This window comes from Embiotoca jacksoni, unplaced genomic scaffold (assembly GCF_022577435.1).
Source record: "Embiotoca jacksoni isolate LCO1_2020_lvr unplaced genomic scaffold, fEmbJac1.0.p SCAF_29, whole genome shotgun sequence".
NCBI classification, from domain to species: Eukaryota; Metazoa; Chordata; class Actinopteri; family Embiotocidae; genus Embiotoca; species Embiotoca jacksoni.
Genome location: NW_027185380.1, coordinates 1307501 through 1327859, shown reverse-complemented (window position 1 = coordinate 1327859; position 20359 = coordinate 1307501). Strand labels below are relative to the sequence as shown.

At 46.8% G+C, this 20359-nt stretch overlaps 2 protein-coding genes across 4 annotated transcripts in view; both read right to left on the bottom strand.

The window, feature by feature from the left end:
- Positions 1-7: 7 nt before the first annotated feature.
- srsf5b (serine and arginine rich splicing factor 5b) lies at positions 8-6259 on the bottom strand. 3 transcript variants are annotated; one of them, XM_069161869.1, is made up of 8 exons: positions 6158-6259; positions 5706-5853; positions 4531-4601; positions 4308-4421; positions 3952-4024; positions 2564-2637; positions 2249-2356; positions 8-1697 (listed from the first exon to the last, which is right to left on the bottom strand). In XM_069161869.1, exons 2-8 carry the CDS (start codon positions 5829-5831, stop codon positions 1376-1378), a joined length of 888 nt encoding a protein of 295 aa, XP_069017970.1. In that variant the 5' UTR covers positions 5832-5853; positions 6158-6259; the 3' UTR covers positions 8-1375. The 3 variants fall into 3 exon arrangements, with proteins under 3 accessions (XP_069017970.1, XP_069017969.1, XP_069017971.1); XM_069161868.1 differs by lacking the exon at positions 6158-6259 and having other exon boundaries at positions 4531-5796; XM_069161870.1 differs by lacking the exons at positions 8-1697; positions 2249-2356 and having other exon boundaries at positions 2621-3622.
- Positions 6260-7278: 1019 nt separating this feature from the next.
- The window catches only part of susd6 (sushi domain containing 6), a 30974-nt gene continuing 17893 nt past the window's right edge, over positions 7279-20359 (bottom strand). The window contains exons 3-7 of the mRNA XM_069161651.1: positions 12921-13115; positions 12241-12435; positions 11990-12128; positions 10671-11146; positions 7279-10012 (exon numbers count right to left, since the gene is read on the bottom strand). Coding sequence (XP_069017752.1) covers positions 9987-10012; positions 10671-11146; positions 11990-12128; positions 12241-12435; positions 12921-13115 — 1031 coding nt within the window. The 3' untranslated portion in view covers positions 7279-9986. The remainder of the gene's footprint in view (positions 10013-10670; positions 11147-11989; positions 12129-12240; positions 12436-12920; positions 13116-20359) is intronic.

Genomic DNA, 20359 nt, shown 5'->3' with positions numbered 1-20359 from the left:
GACAAAATTCCCGGGTTTTAGATCAAATTGATTTATTGGTTAAGTCTACCGTCTTCCTACACCAATATAAACATCCATCATAGTTTTCACTGAAAATAAAATCCTCATGTACAAAAATGTGTTTCTCCAAACTCTTTGTCTACATCATTTGAACCACAGTAACATCAGTCACAGTACCAACACGTATTCTTGGAATTACAATTAAACAAAAAGTCCGCAATCTGTACACAAACCCAGAATAAAAAGAATAAAATAAAAATAAAAAATAAGAGAACAAAAATAAAAACATTACAAATGCTAAAATAAACCGCATCCTGTAAGTAACACTGGCAAAAAAAATAAAAGTGACTTTTTCCTCAACAAAACAAAACAAAAAGTTTAATAGTCACTGCAGGAAACATGAAATACATTTTCTGTACAGCTGTCACACTGCTGGATCGGTGCACGTCACTGTACACGAGTGTTCTTGATAGAGAAGCTGCCAATATCAGTTATCAAGAGCTTTAAGCCAAAAATAAAATAAAAAAGAAGTCCCGATAATAAATTTGGATCAAACTAAAGCACATGCAAGCATCCTAAGTTATAAGATATCACACGCACACAGGTTGTGGTGGGAGCGACGGCTTAGAAAATACGGGGAGACGGTGGACGTGGGCGAGACGTGAAAAGTGACTAGAAATTCTCCCACCGACGAGCAAAAGTATCACAAAAAACACGTAAATAAAAGTGGTCGCACGACTTATCAAAAGCATCCTGGCGCTGCTGGAAAACACGCGATCCCAGTTCAAAGTTTATCAAACCGTAGAGATTCATTTACAGGCCGGGTGGCGGCGGCGGCGGCGGAGACGCCGGTTCACTCGGGCGTTTTGAGAGGGAGAGAGAGGGAGAGAGAGAGAGAGAGAGAGAGAGAGAGAGAGAGAGAGAGAGAACACAAAGAGGGTAACGCGGGACCTGAAAACAGGCTGGGGAGGAGTTGCTGGGATGTAACGCGCGTTGTGGGTCCAGAACACAGAGGTGGGAGGGGGCGGGGCGTGGGGGAGGAGGGGGCGGGGCATTATCAGCATCACTGCGTAGTCAGTGTCGTCTGTTTAAAATGAAATGTCTGACTCTTGATGATGTATCCGTGTCAACGTTAGAAAAAAAACTAAAAAAAAAAAAAAAAAAAAAAAGGGAGGACAGTCACAAGAAAAATCCAGACAGGACAAAAAAAAAAACAACAAAAAAAAAAACCAACAACAAACAAACGTTACTTGAGGGAAAACTCGGGTCTCGTCTCGGAGGTCACGGGGAGCGTTCAAGCTCCTCCACGCTGACTGCCGATGGAACGAGACGATCCTACAGTCGATCCCCAACAACTCCAGCAGCTCCTGAGCTCTTAACGCTGGCTGTCGGTGGAGGGAGAGCGGGAGCGGGAGCGGGAGCGGGACCGGGACACGGAGGCCCTCTGCGCGGCTGGAGGGGAGGGAGGCGTGGCCGACTTACTCGTCTTGGAGGAGCGCTTGGGGGGCTCCTTGGATTTGGGGTTCGGGGAGGAGTTGCCGCCGGCGGGCGAGCCGCTGCGGGAGCGGGAGCGGGAGCGGGAGCGGTTGTGGGCCTTGGCCGGGCTGCGGGAGCGTCGGGGCGAGCGAGATGGAGAGCGACCGCGGGAACGGGACCGCGAGCGAGAGGAGCTCTCGGACCGGGAGCGACTTCTCGACCTGGGGGGGGGGGGGGGGGGGGGCGAAAAGAGAGGGACAATTAAGACAGCGGCACGTCGAGGTTTACGTGCGGGAGCTCAAACAAAAACATCAATTGGTCGGCCGGTAACTAGGCAGGAACACTGGACACGTTTTCTGGCTGCAGTTCGTCAGACACGAGGATTTCGTCGTTTTCTTGATTCAGATTACAGGAATTTAAAATGAGCGTTTCTCAAACATTTACGGTGATTTTTTTTCTGGCAAAATGATCAAGAAATAAGAATTAGCGGAATAATCCAACTACTGCATTTCATTCAAGTATTTGTTGTGAAGCCTGTGATATTGTAATGTACAACATTAACAATAATCTACATCAAGGAAGTGAGGTAACTTTCTAAAAACCTGTGATTTCATGTTCTTACAAATTTCTCCCGACGAGTACGTTGGTGACGTTGGTAATCAAGACTCGGTTCAATTTCACACATCTAAACCTCGGAGCTACAACTGAACGGCGCATCTGAGTTCACCATTCGCGCCGAGTGTTAGAAGTAGTGAACAAAGTGACAACACACCTCTTCTTGGCTGCTTCAATGAGCTTGATTTTCCTGCCATTGATTTCTTTTCCTGACAGTTTCTCAAGAGCATTTTTCAAATCGCTGTAAGAGGCAAATTCAACCACCCTGAAAAAAGGAAACGAGAGGTTATTAGTTCGAATCTTGGGTTTTTGATTTTCATCACGTGTTAAGATATATCCTCCTGCTCTGTGCACGTCGTGGTGCAGCATCATGTTTCCAAGCAACAGCAGCAGTTTGGCAACTTTTTGATTACCTCCTCCCCCCCACCCCGTACAAATACAGATCCCATATGTCGATATTTAATGGACGTACCCTTCATTGAGCTTAGGGCGATGTGCATCTGCGAATGTCACCTCTCCAGCCTGTCTCATGAAATCTTTCAGGTCCTACATACGTAAACACCAGTTAATTCACGGAGAGGCTTGGGACACAAAAACAGGCATGAACTTATTTACCACAAAAAGAGAGATGGTTAGATTCTGAGAGGACTAGACAGGCTACTGCAGAAAAGGAGAGCGGGTCCAAGGACCTCAAAGTCCGTTCAAACAGCCAGACCTTCAACTGAATGGGTTTTTATGGGAAATTGAAGAAAGCAAAAAAAAAAAATGAAAAAAGGTCAAATGTGTGGCAATTTAGTTCTGAGCCAATCCGGATAAGAACTATTCTAGAGAGCTGAGGACTTGCAACAGCATTGAGATCCTTGGACGCGCCACTCGTTACAACTACAGAGAGATGATCACCATCTGTATAAACTGAAGAGCAGTGGCGCCGCCTGGGCAGCATTTGGCACTTATAGAGCCCCATTTTCCCTGACAAGAAGGGCACAGGGCTCCGCGCCGGGACCGCCCCTGCCTCGGCACCCCACCTCAGTAAAGAGAGTGAACAGGGTGGAAGAGAGGAAACTACTACCTGAGAGCGAAACCCTTTGGGCTGGGCCGCGGGCTCTCCGAGCCCACCATAACCGGGATAACAGCAGATTATTTCCATGGGCACCTGGGACGAATTCACACTCTCTCTCTCGCGATGTGCGGGAACACCAGAGGGGGGAGGGGAGGGGGGATATCGATCGATCGAAGCCCCTCAAATTAACGAACCATCGATCAATACGCCACCACCATCACCATCGACTCTCTGCTTTCTCTCTGCCACCTCTCTGTTTCCTCTCTCTCGCTCTCAACCACACAGCAGGCGTTGCGAGCGAGCGAAGGGGCCGCCAGCGCCTCTAGTGTGGAGCGAGCGCTCACATGACCAGCGGGCATCAACTAGGAGTAGGACACACTGGCTGACAGCACAGGCTCAACCCAGACAGAAGGACCCAGAAGGGGTAAACTCCACCATAAGCGAGCTCTTCCATATGACACAACAGTCAGGCTGGCAAATAGAGGGGTGAAGAATTGGTTAAAATTTGAACACAGGAACAAATTAAGCTTTTTGTTGTTGCTAAGGCTCTTTGTTAAGGCTCAATAATCATTTATAAAAGAACAATTTGGGTTTAACTCATCATAGACAACTGATACATATTAAAACTTCTGGTAAAATTATTGATTTGATTTCAGAAACAGTCTCAATAATGTTTTTTAGCAGCAATTCAACAACTGTATGTGTATATTGGAAGCAGACTGTTGGAGATGATAACATTTAATGATGTTGCAGCATTTAAAGTCATAAGTGTCTAAAAATAACCGTGTAGCAATACTAACCTGCCAGCTGACGCGAGAGGACAAGTTTTCCACGATGAGCCGGTTCTCCGTGCGCATCGGAGGAGGATTTCGACTGCAACAGAAGGAAGAAATAAACAGCGGTCGATAACGTGGGCGGTAATATCGCTGCGAAAGGTCCTTCACAGCGCCGATGTCAAAAGTACTCAAACTGTTCAATGCATCGTGAATAAATTTCTCCTACAAATATAACCGGCAGTGATCGAACCGCCGACGTTTCGACAAATAATAACAACAACGGTGCGCTCGGGAGAGAGCTGTCGATGAACACGTGTTCCTTCTCTGAATCGAAAAATCAGGTGTCTGCAGCGCCCGAGGTTCGTGCGAAAGCTGTTCACCTCCGACTGTTCTGGGATCCTCGACCGTAGCGGTCAGAGAAACGTCCGCCTGCACCGCCGCCGCCTCGGCCGCGGCCGCCACGCAGGCGCACGCGAGCGTGCTCGATGGTCACCCTGATATCACGGACGGGGGAGAGAGGGGGGAGAGAGGGAGACGTTAACGATCACTTCTGAATCGAACGCACGTCACTTTTATCACGGAGAGAGAAAACAAACTCCCCACCTTTCATTGCACAGCTCTTTGCCATCGAGTTCATACACGGCGTCTTCGGCATCTCTGGGGTCGTCAAACTCCTGCGGCAAAGCAAGCGCAACGTTCACATCCACAGTTCGGGGGTGGGTGGGTGGGGGGGGGGGGGGGGGGGGGGTCAGTAACTGACTAGAAAATGCGTAATTTACAAATATTTTTGCATCAAAACTCTTCATACCAGCAGCAACGCAAATTTGTGACAGTTGTTAAAAAAAAAAGAAGAAGTTTTGAATAGATTTGTGTCAACTCGTTCTTCAAAAAAAAACAAAAAACATTTCAGTGATGATGTTGTCCTGCTCTTCCTCACCCAGCGAAACAAAAGAGGAGATTTCGGTACGTCGGCCGAACCAGCCGTGACGCCGTTGCCCGCTTTACGATCGACAGATGCTACATCCAAAAACTTAACTTTAGTATAAATGACTCACTACCCCAACAGCCTACTTGTTCAGCGACGCTACAACTGTTGTGCCCCTTTGTCATACGACACCAGGCGGCCGGAGACACAAACAATACTGCATTGTCAGGAGGAGCTGTGACGGGACATCTGTTCCACTTCGACACAATTAGACACTGGAGGTGTGAAAACTCAGATCAACCGGCCTCCTTCTGGATAAGAAAAATAAGTCACTTTTTCACCGCATGATGTGTCACAGAACAGAACAACAGTTCAAGGAAAATATACTGAAATGTGTGACTGAAAAGAAAAGAAAGAAAAACAAAAAAACAACAACAACAACAACAACAACACCCCCCTGTGTGTGAGGACCCTACATGTAAAAGACAAAAACAGTATCACAGATATAAATCTACCACTGGATTTTCTTTCATTCATATTTTTAACTGTGTAAGACACTGATCAAATCATCCACCTCCAAGCAGCCCTGTGCATCAACTCGTCTTGACTTTTGCGTCACGACTTTAAAGTGTTTCCCATTGTGTTTGTGGGGTGTTTTTTTTTTTTTTAAAGGGGCAAAAAAGAAACCTGATGTATCTGTCGTGTGAATTGCACCCGGATGAACACAAGTCAATTTGCTGTTTATTTTTCTGCATGCAGGTTAAAAAAATAAAAAAATAAAAAATAAAATAAGAAGTGCTGCCGGTGACTTGCGGACCGCCCTGACCATCCTTCGCGGTCGGACGTGACTCACCACAAACCCGAAGCCTCTCTTGAGGTCGATGTCCCGGATACGGCCGTATCCTTTGAAGAACCTCTCCACGTCCTTCTCCCTGGCCGAGGGGCTCAGCCGGCCGATGAAGATACGACACCCGCTCATGTTGTCTGCCACGTTTGAACAACTGGAAGAAGAAGAAGGGAAAAAAAAAAAAAAAAAAACTACAGGACGTTCGTGTTATTTTTTCGAGGACGGCGCTGAACTAACCCGACTCGGCCCGGGTACCGTTTTTGTGTAACGGGGTTTTTTTTTTTTTTTTTTTTTTTTTTTTGGCGGCTAGCTGGGTTTTAGCTCGCTCGTCGGCGAGTTGAACCGAACCGTGTTCAGTCGATACCCGCGCACAAAAGACGGGCGCTTAAATCGAGGCAAAGGTACATCTGCACGAGGAGAGAGGGGGGGGGGATTAATCTCAATCCCGGTATACACACCTTTAAGGGGGGGGTTGGTGAGGTGATATTTCTCGCTGACCGTCGACACTAACCGCCAACTCCAGAGTCAAACAAAATGGAGCCGCTGCTTGTTTGAGGAGGGGGGCGGGGCGGGGGGAGGGAAGGGAAGGGGAGGGGGAGGGGGGGGGGCTCGGAGATAACCCACGTGACGCGTGACGGAGGCTGAAACTGCAGGACACGGAAAAAGCCGAACGGCAGGAGGTGAGGTCCCCGAATGTGACGTCACCGCTCGCCTTCCCTCCGCCCGCCCCTGCTACAGTTTGTAGTTCTGGCCACTAGGTGTCACTCGAGACACAATATTAAGAATACGAAGAGGAAAATAGATGACATTTTGTCCGGTGAGATATTCTTTAAAAAAAAAAAAAAAAAAAAAGAAGAAGCTTAGCGGTAAAACACTGTAACAGCGGGACAAAGGACATGATAATAAACTGCAAGTTGAGCCACGAGGCATCATTTTTTTTTACACAATTCAAGCATATGAAATCGGTTTTTAGAGGCAGTCTAAAATATACCAAGGCTTTAAAGAGTGGTACGGTCATCAGGCCGGGCCATTACGCAGTCTAAATCAAACACAGCCGCATAAACCGGATAATAAACTATGACGACCAAGAATATTCAATCTCATTTTATGTTAGTACATTTTTAATTGATGGAGGCTAGTTCTACCCCACAAAGGTGTTTTATAGGGACCGTGGAAATTTCCCCTCGGGGATTAATAAAGTGTATAAAATCAAAAAATCAAAAATCAAAATCAAAAGCTGACTGGATTTCCATATACCTTGGGTACACCTGAAGTAACTTTAGAAACATTACACTGATTACTTACACAGTTCCAGGAACGCTTTTGTACATTCATTTAAACTGAAGTGGAGCAGGATATCCATGTGCAAAACAAGATTCAAGTCTTCCAGATCTAACCGAAAGGAAAATGAATCACTTTGTCGAACACGAGCGGATACACGCTGCCATGGTTGAGAGGTACTGGAAATGTCTCGACATGAAAATAATGAGTAAGATCAATATTTTCCTCCGGCTGTACAGTAACATAGAGCAGGACCGCAGCGTAGGACGCAGCCTACTTGAATAAATGACACGTCACCTTTCACATTCAAAAGAAAGCTTTAATTAGAAAGTTATATACACACTGTAAAATTAAATTAAACTTTATACAAATATTAAATTACTATCTTCACACCCACTGCCATGTACAGAGGAAAAACCGAAGCTGAAAGCATTGAAACTAAAAATCCAGATGTGTACTTTTTAACCTGTTATTTTCAGGGAAGCAACACCGTACAACAGTGCTTCTGAACGCAAAGTTAATTTCTTCTTTTTTTTTTCTTTTTTTTTCCCAATCCCATTATATTTTAATGTCTTTTTTTTTTTTTTTATTCGCAAAAGAGAAGCCGGGGAGTAATGAAATATAGGTGCTTATAGGTTCATCATCATCATCATCATCGTCATCATCATCATCATCATCATCATCACAGTAGCTGGAAAAGCTAGGGGAGGACAGAGAAGGATGGACATTCGTTTAGTCGTGTCCACAACAAAAGTAAACTCATTGATAAATACACAAAGACAGTTTTTTTATGCATAGAATAGAAAAGAATAGAGTAAGGCCATTGGGAGAACAGAACGTGTTGCAATATTGTAAAGCAACCAATGCGGAGGCTTAAGATTATACATTAAAAAAACAAAAAAGAAAAGAACATGTACAAGTCTAAGGCAACATGTTGTTTGCATTAATAAAAGTAGCCGTTGACAATGACAGACCACAAATGCCAAATAAAACTGGAGAACGGAAATTCAGACCGGTTGTTGTGTGTTTGTTTTCTGAGCAGTTAAGCTTTAAAAGTAATTCTCAGGGTCCATCCAGAGTCCTGCTGTTTCCACGGTGACCAGCTCAACCACTAAAGCTCTTCAAGTGGCGACGAAATAAAAAAAACAACAACAGCAACCCACAAAAATGAGGGTGACTTCTAACAGAACATGATTCTCTCTTAAATTTGCACTTGGCATCGGAGTATATGTGACGGGGTGCTATATAACAAAACTTTTATCATGTCACTGCAACCAGTTGCAGTTTGTGTCAATAATGCACAAAAAGTGGAGGGTCTTCAGTTCAGCGTGAAGATGGGCAGTTTCTCTGAGGAGATGTGTGTTTTACAGCCATTCAGCAGAAAAAAATAAAATAAGAATAAAAAAATAAAAACGTATTCTAGCCCGGGAGCAGACGAATAACACGCGCAATGTGTTGAGGGCTCGACGGCCGAAGTGACGCTGGTTTGTTCGTGTGTCTCATTCGATGCTGGGAGGGATGTTTTCCTACGGTGACGGACGAGGACACTGTGGAGGCAGCCTCTGATCAGAAGAGAAGCCAATCAGGAAGTGGCTGTATCGAGGCCTACCGTACGAGGACACGTCCTCTCCTACCTTGCTGACATACAAGGCTGCGCGCACGCGCACACGCACACACACACTCTTGTTCAGAACCTCAAAGCAAACTCAGCCTCACGCCAAACAATAAATACAGTGGGAGGAAAATTAAACACAAACAACCTTTAGGTTTTAGTCACGTCCCCGAACATCGTGTTCCAACAACCGCCCTCTCTTCAGCTCTGACACAACAGCGTGGCATCACGCCTCCCTTTCCTTTACACGGGTCGGACACGGGCAAGCGCGGTTCCCCCGGAACTAGAAAACACCCCATCGATCCCAACCATGCGAAAGAAGGAGCACCTTCCCGACACCGAGGTGCAGCGGGCAACGGGAAAGGAAAGGAGGCAGGTTCTTTTTATAGGCGGCGACGCGGCGCGTCGTAAAAATGCTGCGCCCTGCTTTTTTAGCTTTGGAGTGGTTGTCGCACCTACTAATCCATACGCTTTAGACGCCAAGCCGGATGCACAGATAGACGAGAGAGAGAGCGAGAGGGTGAGAGAGTGAGAGAGAGAGAGTGAGAGAGAGAGAGTGTGTGAGAGAGAGAGAGAGAGAGAGAGAGAGAGAGCGAGAGGAGGCTTCATGCTTCATTCAGAGTGGGCCGCCGCGCTGTGACAGCAAATAACTGAAGAAAAGGAAAAAAAAAAAAAAAAGAAGAAATAAACAACCAACATGCAGCATTCACAAAGAGGGCCGCACAAACTCAGGCGTCACTCACAACTTTTTCAAGTACAGCGGGAAGACGATTCGGACTCTGAGCGCCACGGCGGCGGGAGCGTAAATCCCAAGTTATTTTATTTATATATTTATTTTATATAATCCCAGTCAGAGGCGATGTGTCTCGATTGCTGCAGCCTTCTCCGGAGAAGCTCCTGTGAGCGACGTCAATATGAAGAACTACACCTGGGTGGAAGGCAGGTGCACGGCGATACGTAGCCTATAGTACACAACCTTGACTCGTATACAGGATTTATGTTGAGCTGGCACCGCTTTGTTTGTCTGGCTTGTCTTCAGTTTGATCCCGCAGCGCTCCTGTGGTGCTCCATCATTGCTTCTGGTGCAGTACTGGTGTCGGTCGTTGGCTTTTTGCTCTGCATGGGTAGCAATGGCAGAAGAAGTTGCGATGGGGGAATGGGCATATTTTTCTAGTCTTTTCTCTGCTGGCTGCTGGGGAGGAGGAGGAGGAGGAGGAGGAGGAGGAGTGGGTGTGGGGGGAGAGGGGTCGGGGGGTGGGCGGGGGGAGGGAGGGGTGTGGTCGGGGCGGTGGGAGGAAGTAGGTTGACAGCCACAGTCAGTTCTGGCCAGCAGCGAGCGAGCGATCGGGGAACGAGGGGCTCTGCTGCTGATGCTGATAGCGGGCCAGCGGGCTTCATGCTTCCTTCAGCAGGGGAATATCTGCAGGAAGAACAGAGGAGTGTCATCAGAAAAGAGCAGCGGCTGAAGGGTCCCTTTCTGGTGGAGCTCAGTTTTTTTTGGTTTCGTCTGTTCTTAAATTCTGTCCCTGCTCGACTCTGTACATGCTCTCTCTCTCCCCGAGTGTCAAACAAATAAAATCACTGGCTACATTTTCCACAAATAAACAGCAGCGTGTAACATTTCTCGCTGTTGTACCACTGAGTTCACGGTACGTCGGGGTGAAATGATTCGCTCATTTCAACGTGGTTAGTCACAAACGTAACTTTCATGTGTTGTTATTACTGAGCGTCTCTCGGTGCACCCGAATCTATACGACATATAACATTCAAACCTGGGAGACATTCATATTCCCCAAAAAAAAGTATTGATTCATGTTCGCCAATGAATGTTTTTGACATTTTGACAATTTAAAAAAATGTCCCCTCGGGGATTCATAAAGTAACTACCTAACCTAACTTGTGTTTTTGGCAACTGAGTAAACAGTCGTGTGTAAATGACTTTGTGTGTCTTGTTTAATCTGTAAATCTGCAAAATATGATCTGGAAAAACAACATATGCACTATTATTGTATAATATTGGTATAAGTCTTCTTGTTCTAAAGGGAATCTGTGAAATAACAGAGACGGCTTCCTCTTACCGTCAGAAAAGTCATCCGCAGAGGTGACAGAAAGCAGGCTGTGCTGGTCGCTGCTCTCAGAGTCTCTACGGAGGGGTAGGGGGCCTGCGCACGCACCCCCAGGGTGCTCTCTGGCCCATGATGATGAAGAGGAGGACGAGGAGGAGGAAGAGGGGGCCTGGTGAACCAGCACCGTCTCTGCGTGACGGCGGGAGAAGGACGAGGACGAGGTGGATGGGAGACAGAAGTCTAAGTCTCTGTGGTGGCGGGTTCTGCCGGAGCCTCGGCCTCCCGCGGCCCCCTGAGGGAGCCCCTCGGAGAGCACGATGGGGACCCGGGACTCCGGAGGCGCCGGAGGAGGCGGCGGGGAAGGCGGAGGACCGGACGCGCCGCAGGGTCCGCCGCTTCCGTACACAGCCTCTTCATAGGAGGGCAGCGCCACCTGGACGCCCTCCACCATGATGGAGCTGGACTGGCCTGAGACGCCCTGCTCCCTCCTGGCGAACGGAGACGTGAGGGGAGAGTGAGACAGGTAGAAAGACACGCGTGGACAAGTTGGATCACATAACACGGTCGGGTTGGAAGTCGTGCGTGCTGCGGCAAAAAAAAAACAAAAAAAAACAACAACTCCTGAGCGGAGATGATTAGTGTTGACTGTAGAGTCCCTTTATAGCCGGCTGCACTAAGCCCTCTGGCCAACTCCACAATCAACAGGAGTGCCAATGAGCATTAGATCAAATACTCCTGGCCTTTATTATCACAGCAGAAGAGGCAGTTAGGGACCGGGATGAGATAAAACCCTTTCGTCATACCTTTTTACTTTTCATTTCTCAGGTATTCAAGAAGTGGAAACTCGCCAAACTAGTCATACGTGAAGAAATATCTGAGTAACGGGCGTGTCCGCGGAAAGCAGAAACTCCTGTGTTACGCTACGACAGTGGAGAGAGAGTTTCTGTATAAGGAAGTGAAAGGCTGATAATAAAAAAAAAAAAGAAGAAAAAAAAAAAAGAAAAGATTCCTAACATGTTCATCTTCCTCAGTAAGATAAAACAGCCGCAGGGGAACCAGGTGGTCGAAGGATCTGGATCAGGCGGAGGCAAATAAAATTCGCTTCATGATGAAAACTAAGGGGACCTTTTTTATTATTTTTATTATGACCCATTTTATTGATGTGATATGAGGAAGTGGAGCAACTTCCCCAGCGACAACTTTATAATGGAGTCCACAGTCTGCAGGCAAGCACAACACAAAGAGTCAGAGGACCGGATACTGTATGTTTTGAAACAGAAAATAAAATCATCTATTTCGATTTCGGAGTCGGTTCCGCGTGCGTACGTTACCTGTTGTGATGGAAGGACTTGAGTTTCGGCTGCACCAGAACAAACAGCACCACGAGCAGCAGGATGAGCGCCACGGAGCTCGCCGTGGACGCCACGATGGACAGAGCCGGGATGCCCAGCGGGGAGCTCGGCTCCTTGTCTGAGGGACGCAAAAGAGACGAGACGAGACGAGACAGGAGGTGAGAAGGTCGGCTCGCCGGTTCGCTGCGCGACGTTGCGTCGAGGGAGGGCTAGCGGCGGGGAGGACAGACCTTGCGTGAGTCGGCAGCTGATCTGCATCGGGCCGTCCCACTCGCCGTTCTGGCAGGTGAGGAACTTGTAGTCGCCCTTCAGAGCGAAACCCTCGTCGCAGAAGTACTCGATGACCGTCTTCTGGGTGAGGCGGTGGCAGGGGGACGGGTGGCAGCGGTAGCCCCCGTTCTCTGGTTCGGTTGGGGGCGAGCACACTGGAGAGAGACACGGGTCAGAGATTCGACGCACGGCGTCATTTCTACCTGCGGACGGGTTTGATTGCTCCGGTTTGGGCTGAAATTTCCCAGCCGGCTCCCGGGGACAAGCTGTCTGCCGGTGTCACGGTACCGCGCGAAGTCGCACTCGCGTGATATTTCAGTTTTAGCGCAGCCGTGCGCGTGTTGTGCTCATGCTGCATATCCGCGAAGCGGACTTTTCTGAAGGTGAGACGAAAATCCAATTCACCCCATCGAGTGTTTTCAGCAGCAGGTTTTCTATTGACTGGAATATTCTCGACTCTCTACGCTTTCACACGAGCATAATCAGCCAAAAAAAAAAAAAAAAAAAACGGACCACAAAGCTGTCGCACGGTACTTGAAATTGTATCGAAAACCAAAAAAAAACAACAACGTAAAAGCTGTTTTCAGGGAACACTTGTTCCGCTTTGTTGCGTTGTATGTATTTTTGGACCTTTCCTCACCGTTGCTTCTGAGGCAGCGCGGCGGGTCGTAGGACCAGGCTCCGGAGCTGGTGCAGATGATGGTGGCGGGTCCGTCTGCGGTGTAGCCGGGCTCGCAGCCATACGTGAGCAGCGTGCCGGGCAGGAAGGAGCCCCGGTTGGCTTCGGTCTGGTTCAGCAGGTCTCCGTGCTGCACGCTGGGTGGCCGCGCACAACCTAAACACACAGGGGCAAAAACAGTGAGAGGGCGAATCTTTAGCGGGCTCCTTAAAGACGGAGGACGGATTCAGACCGGAGCCGAGGCCTCTTCCTCTCCGTTGTGCGGAGGACTAGCCGGCTGCAGGCCGGCAGCCAATTTCAGATCCTCATCCATTTGAATAATGTACGGTAACGAAGCGGTTAGAAGGTATATAAGTGAACTTCGCCGAGCTCAAACCGCCTCTGGACAGGATGCGTATCTTAATTTTCAATTAATGCAGGGGTTTCCAGGTGAAGGCCTTCTGGGGGAAACAACAACGGTTTGCCTCACATGCGGTCGTAAAACAATGTTCCAATATTATGTCACGTTTATGAGTTTTTACGATCACGAACAGCGTGTTATGTCTGGACCCATCAAAGTCGAATAGAGAACCCTCACAGCAGTTTTCCAGTGACTCTAAAACTTTAGTATTACATTAATGTGCTGCTGCTGGAATATTGTGGCGTACTTCCATTACGCAGACATAAAGCGTCTGCTGGTCTCCTCTGCAGGCAGCTGACACCGGGTCGAGACACCTTTTCGCGGGGGGGGGAACCTCTGTCGAGTTGACGGGTTGAGCTGATAATTAAAGCTCAGCGGTACTGTTACTTGAAACCGGGCTCGCGAGAGAGAAGCAGTGTATCAACGCGACAAGTTCGGTGGAGACGGCGCAGAGGATACCTCCGGCGCCGACAGCGGATTAAAACGCCACGGGGAGCTTCACATAGATCTAATTTTTCTCGATTATCTCCCGCTCATTAAACGGTCCTCGTCCCACGCTAGCGTTTGGTTTCTGTCTGTCTGGCGGTGAGACGGCATCCTTCAGCCAGCCTCATTTACTTGGGTGCTAATGACAGGCTCGAAGCCCCGAGGCAGCCAATGAGCACAAGGCGGGCCAGGGGACCTCCAGTTAATTGTGCTTTGATCCACCTCCCCGTGCTCCGTCTGCGGTGTCGCGGCGGTTTCGTCACGGCGCGACGGTAAACCCCCCCCCCACCCCTACCCCCCCACCGCCCCCACCGGCTCCAAACGACGCCTTTCCGGTAACAAACACGGACATTCGGAGCGGCAGCCCGGCGAGAGCGGAGCACCTAAATCCAGCCGATCTGACATAACGCCGCGGCACCTGTGTAAACGGAGACGTGACAGCAGGAGACGCACTTTATTTTCAGCGAGAGTAATCTTGCCGAGCGAGCTCAGTTCTGTGGAAATCAGATGCAGACGGACCAATTTCATTACCGCTGATCTGGCTCATCTCCGCGCCGGTTATGTAAGAATTTGGGCTCGGCTTCAGTGGAAGTCAAGTATTTTTCCAATAACAACTCCAGACACTTAAAAAAAAAAAAAAAACCTTTGGGCTGCTGTACATACATTAATCCTGTCAAAGAAGGATTTCAAGTGGGTTTATTTTATCGGTACATCTTATCTTGTTGAGTCATTAAATACGACGTGCAGTGATTTCTCTCACGAGCAAGTAAAGTTCAAAGACTGCCTCAATAAAAAAAAAAAAAAAAAAAAAAAAAACATAAATAACGTCGTCAACACTAATGACCATATGCCTCATTATTTAATCCTCGGTCTGAGTAGTTATAAAATCATATTAGCCATGGTCTATTGCGGTGCTTTATCACTTAGTTGACAGAGCAACATTGCAAACAGCCACTTTGTCTTGCCTCTGTGTGTGTTTAGAGATTGAAAGAGAGACTATTTCCACAGCAGTGCCTCTAACATCTTCTAATCTCCGGGGAGAAATGTCGCTCTAAGCTGGCAGCGCAAGATTAAATGCAAACACTCAAATGTGCCAGCACCTACTCACTCGCACGCACACACACACACACACACACACACAGAGAAACAAAGTCAACACCCACTAACAAAGACACGCCCAGGGCTAAGACCTGCGACACCGAAGGGTGTGTTACCGAATTTACTGCCAGGGACAGATTGGGTGTGTTCGCGCTCAAGAAGTGGAACAAAACGTGCAGTTACCAGATGGTTATTATAGGTTTTAATTATAAAACCATAGATGTCCTACTACTGTAGACTTATGACCCTCTCAAAGTCTAAAACACAAGGTACTTTGTTAAAACAGCCACAACTACTTCTTTCATTGATTGATCCGTTTATTGTTTTCTTGAATAAGCCGATTTATATAAATGTCAGAAAACTGGTCAGCAAAGAATGGAACGAACTCCTAATATTTGAGAGGGTAAATTAACAGCTTGTTTGCCGTTATTGATCTTAAATTCCTTAAAAAAAAAACAAATATTAAAATATCAGCAATATTGACTAATTACTTAATCAACTGATAATTTCAGGTCTCGCTAGCGGCTGCATTATCTTTTATGTCGACTGAATACGCACACATTTTAAAATCAAACTTTCAAAGACAAGATTACAGCAACCGTTTTACTGATTCAGCACGCCTGCAAACCCCCAGAACAACATCTGCAGACCAACATGCTGCATTGAAAGTGATTAGCAGTGATAGCCAGACCTTCAACGAGAGCTGCAGGTTTGTTTAATGTGATTCAACAAATGCCAAGGTTTGTTTTAAAAGTAGTATTCATTTTTCAAACTCAAAACACACCATCCGCACTACCTGTTGCAGACGCGGTCGCCGTCTTGCCACTCGCATTTCACGTTTGCCATTTGACACCAGGACTTGAGCAGTTGTTCCCTGAACTGCTTCGGGGCGACTAAAAGACCTCTGAGGAGGAGGTGGTGGTAACGGAGGAGCTGTGAAGGTGATGAATTGATGACCCCAGGCTGGGAGACAGCAGGGGACAAAAACACCTCGGGAGGGGAGAGGAGGGAGATTAGGGCGACGGCCTTTAGCCATTGTTTTTGATCTTTTGTGGTGCGCTGCAAGGCACTCAATAGAACTGTAGAAGACAGATGAGTGTTAATGGCGTTCAAGGGCTTTCTTTTCTGCACGAGTCTCTGAGATACAAATGCACAGGCATTGTTAAACGTATAGGTTTACCTAAACAATAGGAAAAAAAAAACAACAACCTCAAGCTGTATTGTGGACATACATAACAATGGACCTTTCCAATAACAAAAGCGTCCTGCGGGCTCCTTCTATAGTCTAAGATTAGATCAGAGCACATACTGCGTGTACAGTAAATGTAGTGCTTGATAACAACAACAACAACAACAACAACAACAAAAAATAACGAGGAAGAAAACACTGAAGAGACCAAAGAATGAGCTCCTGCAGAAAGAACATAGAGCACAATCAGGCTTCATCTCAATGAGGCACAACCTCCTCGTCATTTAGAGGGTTTTTTTTTTTTAAATAGAGAATGCGAGAGGCTAGTGTCTCTTGTAACTTAAAGGAAATCCTCTGTTATTGATGTTGTTTGGAGGTAGACGATGTACCTCCCCGTTCAATCGCGGGGTTAATCGATTAAACAGCCAGACTCGACCCAGCAGAGATTTAATTCTTTCACACAGATCAGGTCACGGAAGTCATTGAAGTCAGTCTGACTGAACCCTGAAGCCAGTAAAACGCATTATATGATCCTTTCAGAAGCCCGACAGAAGCCCAGCTCTCTCTGTCGTGACAGGAAGGCGAGTATATTGCCCGCGAGCTCCCGGGCGAAGTTCCTTTATTCGAGCTTCTCGAAAATCATTTGCATCTGCTACAACGACACCGGCACTTGCACGGAGGTTGGAAGGCATCAAGAAAGTCAGCGACAAGCCTTCACCTGACTGAACTTAAAATGCTTAAAATGTTCCAAGCAAATGCTAAACATGTATTTACCATAAGGTGTTAACCATCACGAAACAGCCACTAATCAAACTGTATTCCTGAAATACTGCGATATAGTGCCCATATGATCCGTTTCACTAATAGACGGCACAATATTTATGATTGTGCCGGCCCATTTACGTCACTGGGAAAATCCAAAAAGCAATTCTTCGTATTAGGCGCGAAGGTTTATTTTTAGCATCTATTTCATTTCATTTAGCTAATGCTTTTATCCAAAGCGACTTACAACACACCGATGGTACGCCATCGTGAGCAATTTGGGGTTCGGTGTCTTGCTCGGCGGCGCTTGGGCATGTGGACGGGAGGAGCCGGGGATCGAGCCACCAACCTTCTGATTAGTGTTCGACCTACTCTACCAACCGAGCTACAGCCTCCCCGGCTTCAACAGCACCACAAACTACATCCTTTAAAAAAAATGATCACACACTGGAATCAAACCCTTTAAACAATAGTGAACATTATAACCCACACTGGGTAAGATTTGTTGCAGGGCTGTTGCATCAGACTGCATTTAGTTGTAGTGTTTTAGCGTACCTAATAAACTGACAAATGTCTATCAATGCATTTGTAGGTCAAAACATTTGCGATGAAATCCACTGTTACAGAAACTCTGTGGGTTTTGTAATTCTAAGTCATTTTAATGTCACTTTAGGGCTCATGGAAGTTATAATATACACAAATATTTTAGAGGAAAAAAAAAAACCAACAATTAACCCGTGCTGCAAAACTAATCAGCAGTTTAGGCGATAATGAAAAAAACAAACATGGAAGCCAAATATAGACGAGATGAAACACACAAGACACTCAATCTTTCCTTCCTCGTCGGATCCCTTAGGAATAAAGAAACCCAAACCCGTGACAGCTTACAAAGTGAAAATGAAGACATAATATGTACTATAAATGTCAGAAAAGTGGTTGTACAACTAGGAAGAGTGAAGAAATTGGATTTAAACCCATTCTCCCATGGGATTACTCCTGTCAAGAGAAGTCAGAGCCTACCTTAAGAGACAAAATATATAATTATATTCCACTTCTAAATAGTCGGGCTTAGATGAAACGGTACTTTTGCAAATTACGAGAGAAGAGAGAGCGAGAGAGGCGAGGTTAGGAAGTGGGGAGGAGAGTAACTGAGAAGCAGAATAAGATAGAAAAGTACTGACAGGAAAACGTACTCGTACTCGGAGAGACGGGCAGCATGGGGAGGGGGGGGGGGAGGGGGCAGGAGACGTTAGCATCATGGAGCACGGTGGCCCTGAGCAATTACAAGCCAGGAGGAGACATGTTGTGGCAGGTTAGCGTCACCCCGCAGTTTAGGTGTGTGAGGGAGGAGAGGCTCTGTGCTGCAACGACGGGCAGAGGAGGCAGCAGTCGGCCATGCTGCATACCACACCGAGGGCTGGGCGAGCACAGGCGGAGGCAGACGCTGTCAAAGGAAAGAATGAATACTGGCTCAGGATCCAGGGACGGCGGTGCTGGGGAGGGGAGGGGAGGGGGGTGGCGGTTACGATATAACCTCGCCGTTTTCTCCCTCTTTTCCATCAACCTCTCGGCCGAGATTTGAATACTGGCTTGAAAGCACACGCAGGAAGAAAAAAAATAAATAAATAAATAAAAAATAATGATTAAAGCACTAAGCAACGCCAGCGTGGATTTTTAGCACACCATGTTTTGTGGTTATGAGGAAGGGAATGAGTCACAGTTAAACACAATCTGTTCTCCCACGAGTCTGATGTGAGGAGTTTGCTCTAAGAGAACAGTTTTTTTTTTTTTTTGAGAAATGTGGAAAAACAATAATGACTAAACCAGAATCACAAGGGTCTTGTGAAAGATAATAGAAAAGCACACTCGGATGAGTTGGAATACCACAGAAACATCAAGTCCATTTATGTTCAAAGATGTGGCAGACACATGATCCCACATTTGCGTCATGTATCCACTGAAGAACTGAAATAAAGACCCCAGCTGTACTCAAGCTTTGCTGTTTACCATATTGAGTTAAATAAAATGGACAAAAAGGTTAAACTATTAGAAATCTTCTGGGCACACAACTGTAAGCTGATCAAAGAGCTAAGCTGCTAAAAGGTTGGAGGAACACTGCATGTAGTGGGAGGACTGGGCCGGGACAGAGCACCCGTGGGGCTGATTGCTAATCCCAACATCCAGCGCCTTAAGGCTGTGCCATAGGAGACTCAGACCGTGGGGGGCGTTAAAATCCCCCGCCCTGCTCTGAAGTGCCGGACTGGCTGTGAATATCTCCCTTTTCCCATCTGTTACCGATGGCACTCGCCTGCTAAAAGCTGTGTGTGTGTGTGTGGGGGGGGGGGGGGGGGGGGTGTACGGGTGTGGTGGAAGAGGAAGGGGGGAATAGGGGGGGAGGGGGGGGGGGACAAGGGTTTTAGCCCTCTTTGCCCAGGCAAATTAAATTTCTAATTATCCTCTATTACAAGCTGGGAGCGCTCTAAAGCAAATCAGATACTGATGACTTCTACAGCCAGCTGTTTGGTTGCTCTGTACAACAATAGGCCATAAAAAGAGGGTGTGTTTTCCACTGTGTGCGTGTTCAAGTGTGTCAGGGAGCACGTGGGGGAGGGGGGGGGGGGGATTTGTGCGCAAGAATGTATGGGGGGGGGCGCTGTGCGATGGATTAAACTCAAAACCGACGGGATGATGATGGTGATGCTCTCTTTTGCCTGGTAAATATGTTTTTGTTCCTTTGTTGGCCTCCCTCCAAGTCCTCTGTTGTTGTTGTTTTTGACGATGTCGCTGTCATTTTTTGGGACAAGGATGTTTTTGTTTTTTGCCACGTTCCCCATCTCTCCCGCTAATCCGTGGGATTTTTAGCCAAGCTGTTGTTATTAGAGTGCAGTACAGAGCTGCAGAGCCCGGTGGGGTAGCGTTGGAAAGAATAAGAGGGCTCGCCACTCACTTCAGCCTCTGGCAGATATGGTCGATCTTTAATGTCCGAAAGGGATGAAAACTGGAGTGTCTATTAAATTCCTTTCGGGTTATAAACCATAAATTTTTTTTTTTTTTTTTTAAAAAGTAAGAAAAATGAATGATTCAATGATTCGTTAACACAAAATGATCCTGCGACAGTCTTGGAAACTGGTAACCACTTGTGATTTTTAAGCAAGAATGGGATTAATTCACCACTTCCAGCTTCTCAAATGTGAATACATTAAGGTTTTCTTAAATCTATGTAAGTATATTTAATTTCATTGGGTTTGTTGAGAAGACAAAACATGACACCCACCCAAATGTGTTCAAATGGGCCCAAAGAACTTGCAACGGGCATATTTCACTATTTGCTGACGTTATATAGGCCAAACCACTCACTTATACATTCAAAAAACAATCAATAGTTAGATAGTTACAGCCTTTTAGTAAAGATTGATGAAAAGCAGGGATTATAAAGGAGTGTTCAAAGTTGTGATTTAGACAGTA